The sequence below is a fragment of the Salminus brasiliensis genome, chromosome 18, assembly GCF_030463535.1.
Source record: "Salminus brasiliensis chromosome 18, fSalBra1.hap2, whole genome shotgun sequence".
NCBI classification, from domain to species: Eukaryota; Metazoa; Chordata; class Actinopteri; order Characiformes; family Bryconidae; genus Salminus; species Salminus brasiliensis.
In genome coordinates, this window is record NC_132895.1 from 33,805,807 (window position 1) to 33,814,655 (window position 8,849).

Below are 8,849 nucleotides of genomic sequence, written 5' to 3' on the forward strand. Positions count from 1 at the left end.
AAGTTATAGTGCACTATGTAGGGAGGATGAAGTAATTTGGGATGCAGCCTCAGTTCGCGCAGTGAAAATTAAATTAAATTAAATTAAATTAAATAAAATGTAATTTAATCAATTGTTTTATTTACATGTATTTTAAATTGGTTTATTAGCAGTTATTTATTATCAGGCTAAAAATGAAATAAAATTTGAGCTGTTAGCAAGAGCCGGTCAGGTGCCTCCGTCCCTCCGTGACGTCACGCTCCTGTCATGTGACTTAAACTTCTCCAACTCACACTTCCGGTTGCGCGTGGAAGAAGGAGGAAAAAAAACTTCCACATCAGATCAAAAGTTTTTCCTGTTTGTTTATTTTTGTAATAATTAGTGATAATTATTAATAATTCAGACCGGCTTCATCCGCCCGTGCCGCCCTCAGCAGCCCGCAGCCCGCTGAACGCTAAGCCAGCCATGTCGGCCAACAGCTTGTCCTACAATGAGCAGGGGGGCGCGGAGGCAGCAGTGGAAGCGGGGCTGGAGACCACCCCGACCACCGCGGCCGGAGGAGCCGCCTTCAGCCTGTTCAGCGCCGACTTTAAGAAGTAGGTGCCTCGGCCAGACTGTGGGGAAAGTGGTGTCGGAGCGCGCGGAGCAGCGAGTTAGCCGCCTGTTGCTGCGGACATGCGCAGTGAGACCGTGTGTGTGTGTGTGTGTGTGTGCGTGTGTGTGTTTAGCCTCTGTATTTACCTCCGCGCTGTTTCCTCGCCTAAATTACATCTTTAATTAAGTTACTGTGTGAACATATTAAGCGTTTATCAAAAAGAATCAAAGCTTTTAAATGTTTATTTATTTATTTATTTATTTAAAATCGACTTTACGCGATTTACAAATCATGCGCGCTCGCTGCGCAGAGGCGTGTGGGGTTTGTAGATCAGCGAGGCTGCGCTGTGTTTGCGCAGATGCTGCTACGTGGTCATTATTATTATTAATATTATTATTATTACTATTATTAATACGGGTCGGGTCGGTTCAGAACCAGTCCCACACCGTCACGCAGTGCACAGCTTTGTGTTTCCCTGCACTGACTGACAGAACCGGATCATTCTGGATCAGAACCAGAATTGTGGAGCTGGTTCTCGGGGAATCTGGGTTCCGGCAGGGGTGAAAGGTTGGATCTCGGAGAGCTTGAGAGCATCAGTGAGGTCCGGTCCGGTCCGGTCGGGTCCGGTCCGGTCCGGTTCTGATGATGGATGGTGATGTTCTGGCCACTCCAGCTCCCCTCCAGCTGGCATTGGGCAGATGGTGGTCCTCCATTCTATATTTGATGCATGGGCTGAGGTGGGGTTCAATCAAATCCTCACAGCAATGCGCCTCCTCCTCCAGACTTGTCTGGACAGTAGAGCCGGTTCCCCCCTCACCAGCAGGATCAGCTCTTTAAGCCCCTGGGTATGAATGAAGGAGCAGGTGTCCCAATACTTTTGTCAATTTAATGTCTAATCAATCCAGGGTTTAAAGGCTGAGTAAACAGGTGGAATCTGGTGCTGCTGCTCCACTTGGTGACCTGCACCCCCCCCAAACCCCCAGCTCTAACTACTGGTCAGCAGGGGGCGCTAACTAGCCACTGTAGAGAACATAGGCCGGCCTGGTCGGCGCGGTCAGCGCTGGGTTTTGCTGATGGAGGGAGATTTTCAGAGCTGGAGTTTACTTTGTGGGTTTTGACGGTGGGGTGCTGTGGAATGGTGCGAGAAACACCACCCAGTCACAGTGCTGGGTGGTGTTTGTGTGGGTGGGGTGGGGTGGGGTGTGGACGGAGAGGTGGACTGAGGTCCAGAAAGCCAAAATCCGCCCCGGCGTTAGTGAGTTCTCCACACGCTGGCATGTTAGGTTATGTGGTATTAGTATTGGATATGTGTCAGGAATTTGGAGGAGGGTGTGTGTGTGTGTGTGTGTGTGTGTGTGTGTGTGTGTGTGTGGTGTTGGCTCTAAGTGAATCAGCAGGCCTTCACTCACATGACTGAGCGCTGGAGCCAGTATCCAGAAGTGCCCTTCGAGTACAGCCCACACACACACACACACACACACACACACACACAATACACCCCTCATACGTGTGTGTGTGTGTGTAAGGGAGAGGGGGCTGTTGTCACGTGGGCTGCAGATTAGGGCTGGAGCAGGAGTTCAGCAGTAACCAGCGGCGTGGTTGTAGGAGAAGGGCGCCCTCTGCCTCTCTGGAGGTGTAAGTGGGTCTGTGTTCTGTCCAATAAGAAGAGTCGGATCTGAAGACCGAGACGCTGTCCTCGTTAGTGACCAATACCACAGTAACGTGATATCCCCATACTCCAGCGTATCTATATTTTCGGACACCCCCGTCCTGACCTGGCCTGTCTGATCAAGCGCTACCGCGAGGGACGTCCCCGCTCGGGTCAGACGTCCCCGCTCGGGTCACGACGTCCCCCCTCGGGTCGCTCGGGTCCTCTTTACGATGGCGTTTGATGGCCTGTTTCAGAACCCGGCTGCTGAAGTCAGCGAGCGGTGCCGCGGGTTGTCGGTCATTGTGTTGGAGAGGAAGGCGCTGCTGGCTGGGTTTGGCCCTTATCGGGCACCGGCAGGGCTCTGGGGGACGGGCTGCTGCAGGAAGGACCGGAGGCCTGCGCTGCGGAGGTGATGAAAGGCTGTAGATAAGGGCCCCCACGCTTCCCCTGGAACTGCGCGTGTGAGGAGGGACGAGTTTACGGAATTACTGCTTAACAGGAAACCGGATCCACTGGAGTTTCTGCGCGGGGCGTGCCGGGCCGGGCCGGGCTGGGCTGGGCCGGGTCGGGCTCCTTGCGCGGTCCTGCAGACGGGGCTGGAGCTGGGGCAAGAGCTCTGAAAAGGACCTCTGTTGCACTCGTGGTGTGTAATTGATGAGGAGTGATGGGGCAGCGCTGGGCTGTGACCGCTTCACGTGGTTCCTGAGCTCATGAGAGCCCATGAGTGAGCGAGCGAGTGAGTGAGCAAGCGAGCGAGCGAGTGGACGCCCGTGCTGTCCCGCTGTCCGTGCTGTGGGACTTTTTCTTTAAGGACCCCCTGCTTTCGGCCCTCACGTGGATTCTTCACAGGACAGGCCTCAGGCTCCGGGTGGATGAGTGGCTCGCCCTTCCGCAAGATGAACGGGGGTCTGTCCGGCCTGCGGTCCGAGGCTGCGGGAGTCGTGCGGACGGTGCTGGTCTCGGCGGAGAACCTTCAGCTCACCCTGAGGTCGGACGTCAGCCTGGAGGAGCGCGCCTTCAGCGACCGCCTGCACTGTGGAGGCCCCGAGGAGGCCAAAGGCAAAGGGTATTAATGACCACAGACACCCGTGTAGTTCTGGGTCACAGGCCGGTGGGGGCTCCTGTGGCCCTCTGGGGCCAGTCCTGGACAATCAGGCAGCAGGGAGCGTTGGGGCGGCTGCTGCTGCTGCTAATGATGATTCTGATGGCGTTCTGTGATTGGGCCGGGTTTATGGAAGTTCAAAAGTTTGGAGTTATTATTTTCTGCGGGTTTTTATATATATATATATATATATATATATATATATATATATATATATATATATATATAAATATATATATATATATATATATATATATATATATATATATATAAATAACGGCAGCTATTAAACAATGCAGGTAATTTTAATGAATTGATTAAGAATAAATAAGTAATAATAAATAAATTAATCTACCAAAGCAGTAATTTAATGTGTAAAAATTCATAATATAATAATTATTGTTGTATTTGGGCTCTTGAGTGGTGTGACTGTCTAAGCGTGAGCCCCATCCTGTGAGCTTGAGCTTCGAAGATGTCACAGCCATCCGTCAGTGATGTCCCCCCCCCCCCCCCAGTTACTCCCTGTTGCCCCATCGCGAGCAATGCTAGACAGAGTTTTTTTTGTGGGGGGGCAGGGATTGGGGGGGCTGTCTGTTGGCTAACAGAATTAGCAGGTAGCGCTAATCTCCATCCAGCGTGCTGAGCTGCAGTGGTGGTGTGCTGGTCTTCACCCTCCCAGCAGAGAGGTTTTAGGGAAGCGTGTGACCGGTCGAGGGGCCGCGATGCTCTCGCGCACCCCCACCCCTCCCTCGCTGTCCCTCAGGCGAGAGGGGCCGTGCGGGCGGTCCGTCTGTCTCGTGGCAGCTGATCAAGCCGGGAACAAAGGGCCCGTTCTTCTGGACCTGCGCTGAGCGGACAATCAGACCTTACACATATGCACACCAGCAGGAGGAGAGGGAGGTGGGGTGGGCGTGCGACATGTACTCTGACCGAGCTTGCACTCTCTCTCTCTTTTGCGCCGATTCGGGGGCTCCGGCTCCCGCAGTTGGTTGTTGGTTCACTGTGTTTGGAGGGCAGCTCTTTTTGGGGGGCCGTGATTGGAGGACATGGTCAGTGTGTGGGGCTACGGACCGTGTGGGGTGTATCGGCTTAGCGGTCCCAAGCAGAGGTGTGTGTGTGTGTGTGTGTGTGTGTGTGTGTGTGTGTGTGTGTGTGTGTGTGTGTGTGCGCAGTGGAAGTACAGTACCTAAGCGACCTGCATGATTAAATCTGGCCCTGAAGTGAATCGAGCGTGTCAGTGAATCAAAGTTGGGGTGAATCAGTGTGAAATGAATCTGTCTGCAGGAGGAAGTGTGTGTGTGTGTGTGTGTGTGTGTGTGTGTGTGTGTGTGTGTGTGTGTGTGTGTGTGTGTGTGTGTGTGTGTCAGATGGGTTTAAGTGTGAAATGAATCAGGGTGAATTGAATCTTTTTCAGGAACGAGGATCTGAAGGAGATGCTGGAGAGCACCAAGGAGTCCCTCAAGCTGGAGGCCATGAAGAGGGTGGTGGGGGTAAGTGTGTGTGTGTGTGTGTGTGTGTGTGTGTGTGTGTGTGGGGTCTTCTCCAATTCTGCATATTCCAGCTTGTATGTCCAGGATTCTTTTTTACCTCTGTGTTTGGTGGATGGCGGTACCTGGACCGGACCAGACCGGGCTGTAGTAGAACACCACCTCCCGCACTCCACCCTACTGCGAGGGGCGTGATGCCAGCAGTTCTAACTGGGACCGGAGGGTTCTGGTGGCTTTAGTTTGTTTTCCCAGTTCTGCCCTGGGTCGGCCACGGGCCTTAGGGTCCGGTGTCGGTACCGGGGCCCGTCCAGACGCCCGTGTCTGATCTGAGCTCTGACGTTCTGCTTGTGTTTCCTCAGCTGATCGCAAGAGGGAAGAACGCCTCCGAGCTGTTCCCAGCGGTGGTGAAGAACGTTGCCAACAAGAACATCGAGGTGAGGGCCACACACACACACACACACACACACACACACTCGGGTGGGGAGCGGAGGGGAGGGCGGGGGGGTAGTAGGAGGTGGTGAAGGGCTGTTCGGAGGATTGCTGGATGATTGGAGGCTGAGGGAGCCGAGCACGTTCTCTCCCCCACCTCCCCTCACTCTGTGCCGGGCAGCTGTGTTCCGAGCCCTGGGGCTCTCCCTGAAACCTGGATCAGCGCACACACTGGCATTGATAGACACACACACACACACACACACACCAGTCCTTTATCTCTATTGAATGCATTCAGCTACTTTAAGCTGCACACGTTGCCGACACAGATGTGCAAATGCACACACAGCCTGTGTTAGAAGTACTGCCAATAGAATAGGACTACCTGCAGCAGATCAACACTGATGAAGCTGTTGCACCATGCTTCTGACCTCAGTAACGCTGCTCTCAGCGCTGAATGCAATCAAATCCTCACAGCAGTGCTGTTCAGTGGTAGGGTGACCATCAGGTTGGTGTCTCTCTCTCTCTCTCTCTCTCTCTCTCTCGGGGCTGTTTGTTTCTCTGGGCTGTTCTGCATCTGCTTGTGTTCATTAGCCGCCGCCTCATTAAGATGCGTCTGAGCGCTCCAATCCCGGCGCAGAAGACGGCAGTATGTAAATGTAATTAGCAGCGGGGCAGATGGGTAATGTCTCTCTTTATGAAGTGACTGATGTGTTTCGCTGTGCCGTTAATCGCCGCGGTGATGATGATGGAACGCCTGGCCGTAACTTTCTGCACGCCGGCGCCGCCACCCCCCTCCCCTTCGCCCCCAGTCACCCTGGGAGCTGGACGCAATTATCAAGGGGCTGACCTTTGACCCCCTAAACCCAGACTGCAGAGGAGCGTGAGCGGATCGGATCGCGTCCTCGGTTTTGTTTATAGACTTTTCAAAACATCATAACTCAACTGTGTGTGTGTGTGTGTGTGTGTGTGTGTGTGTGTGTGTGTGTGTGTGTGTGTGTGTGTGTGTGTGTGTGTCTTGTAGCTGAAGAAGCTGGTGTATGTGTACCTGGTCAGATATGCAGAAGAACAGCAGGATCTGGCCCTGCTGTCAATCAGCACCTTCCAGCGTGCCCTCAAGGTAAATCCCACCTGCCGACCAGCCCGCTCCCCCTGTACCCTTCCCTGTGCCCAGTGCTCATATTACATATGCCATGTGCCCATCATCTTATTCCTTATACCCTGTGCCCTGAGTCCCTATACGATGTGCTCTTATCCGATATACCCTGTGCCCTGAGTCCCTATACCCTGTGCCCTGAGTCCCTATACCCTGTGCTCTTATCCGATATACCCTGTGCCCTGATTCCCTATACCATGTGCTCTTATCCGATATACCCTGTGCCCTGAGTCCCTATACCCTGTGCCCTGAGTCCCTATACCCTGTGCTCTTATCCGATATACCCTGTGCCCTGAGTCCCTATACCCTGTGCCCTGAGTCCCTATACCCTGTGCTCTTATTCGATATACCCTGTGCCCTGAGTCCTTATACCCTGTGCTCTTATCCGATATACCCTGTGCCCTGAGTCCTTATACCCTGTGCCCTTAGTCCCCTGTGCCCTGAGTCCTTATACCCTGTGCTCTTATCCGATATACCCTGTGCCCTTATCCGATATACCCTGTGCCCTGAGTCCCTATACCATGTGCTCTTATCCGATATACCCTGTGCCCTGAGTCCCTATACCCTGTGCCCTGAGTCCCTATACCCTGTGCCCTGAGTCCCTATACCCTGTGCCCTTATCCGATATACCCTGTGTCCTGAGTCCCTATACCCTGTGCTTTTATGCGCTCTTAGTGGACTGAATGTGTGTGTGTGTGTGTGTGTGTGTGTGTGTGTGTGTGTGTGTGTGTGTGTGTGTGTGTGTGTAGGACCCAAATCAGCTGATCAGGGCGAGTGCTCTGAGGGTGCTGTCCAGCATCCGAGTGCCCATCATCGTCCCCATCATGATGCTGGCCATCAAAGAAGCTGCCACTGACCTTTCACCTTACGTCAGGAAAACGTCTGCCCACGCCATACAGAAACTCTACAGGTAGATGTGCTTACACACACACACTCCCACACACGTTTGGTAGAGTGACCAGCCTATAATCAATCTCTCTCTCTCTCTCTCTCTCTCTCTCTCTCTCTCTCTCTCTCTCTCTCTCTCTCTCTCTCTCAGTCTGGATGCAGATCAGAAGGAGCATCTTATAGAAGTGATCGAGAAGCTGCTGAAGGACAAAAGCACGGTGAGTTCAGTCCTGTGTGTGTGTGTGTGTGTGTGTGTGTGTGTGTGTGTAAGGGGGCAGAAACACTGAGTTTATACTGCTGGATTTACAGGGTAAATCAGATTAGCAGAAGCAGAACCTCAGTGGTGTGATTACCTGATGAGACCACCAGAGGGCACCAGAGCTGAGCGTCTCTCTCTCACTCCTGGTCAGATTGCTTGCACCATGCTGAGTGGAGGCATTAGGCTTCTGCTATTTTCCGTGCCCTATACCCTTATTTCCTCAGTTACCCTATCTGACCTCCTTTTATGCCCTTGTGCTTTTCTTCCCTATGCCCTTATGCTTTTCTTCCCTATGCCCTTATGCTTTTCTTCCCTATTCCCTATGCCCTCATGCTTTTCTTCCCTATTCCCTTATGCTTTTCTTCCCTATGCCCTTATGCTTTTCTTCCCTATTCCCTATGCCCTCATGCTTTTCTTCCCTATTCCCTTATGCTTTTCTTCCCTATTCCCTTATGCTTTTCTTCCCTATTCCCTATGCCCTTAAGCTTTTCTTCCCTATTCCCTATGCCCTTAAGCTTTTCTTCCCTATTCCCTATGCCCTTAAGCTTTTCTTCCCTATTCCCTATGCCCTTAAGCTTTTCTTCCCTATTCCCTATGCCCTTAAGCTTTTCTTCCCTATTCCCTATGCCCTTATGCTTTTCTTCCCTATTCCCTATGCCCTTATGCTTTTCTTCCCTATGCCCTTATGCTTTTCTTCCCTATTCCCTCTGCCCTTATGCCTTTCTTCCCTATGCCCTTATGCTTTTCTTCCTATACCCTATGCCCTTATGCTTTTCTTCCCTATGCCCTTATGCATTTCTTCCCTATGCCCTTATGCTTTTCTTCCCTATTCCCTATGCCCTTATGCTTTTCTTCCCTATGCCCTTATGCTTTTCTTCCCTCTTCCCTATGCCCTTATGCCTTTCTTCCCTATTCCCTATACCCTTATGCCTTTCTTCCCAATTCCCTATACCCTTATGCCTTTCTTCCCTATTCCCTATGCCCTTATGCCTTTCTTCCCTATGCCCTTATGCTTTTCTTCCCTATACCCTATACCCTTATGCCTTTCTTCCCTATTCCCTATGCCATTATGCCTTTCTTCCCTATTCCCTATGCCCTTATGCCTTTCTTCCCTATGCCCTTATGCCTTTCTTCCCTATTCCCTATGCCCTTATGCTTTTCTTCCCTATACCCTATGCCCTTATGCCTTTCTTCCCTATTCCCTATGCCCTTATGCCTTTCTTCCCTATTCCCTATGCCCTTATGCTTTTCTTCCCTATACCCTATGCCCTTATGCTTTTCTTCCCTATTCCCTATGCCCTTA

General features: G+C 51.9%; 1 protein-coding gene across 2 annotated transcripts in view; it reads left to right on the top strand.

Annotated features, from left to right (window-relative positions):
* The first annotated feature begins 274 nt into the window (after positions 1 to 274).
* The window catches only part of ap3b1a (adaptor related protein complex 3 subunit beta 1a), a 49,439-nt gene continuing 40,864 nt past the window's right edge, over positions 275 to 8,849 (top strand). The window contains exons 1-6 of one of the 2 annotated variants that reach the window (XM_072661706.1): positions 275 to 575; positions 4,742 to 4,817; positions 5,174 to 5,248; positions 6,268 to 6,363; positions 7,149 to 7,309; positions 7,439 to 7,505. In XM_072661706.1, the coding sequence (XP_072517807.1) occupies positions 445 to 575; positions 4,742 to 4,817; positions 5,174 to 5,248; positions 6,268 to 6,363; positions 7,149 to 7,309; positions 7,439 to 7,505 (606 nt within the window). In that variant the 5' untranslated portion in view covers positions 275 to 444. Of the gene's footprint in view, positions 576 to 3,104; positions 3,292 to 4,741; positions 4,818 to 5,173; positions 5,249 to 6,267; positions 6,364 to 7,148; positions 7,310 to 7,438; positions 7,506 to 8,849 lie in introns of those variants that run through there. The other variant, XM_072661705.1, reaches the window with a different exon arrangement.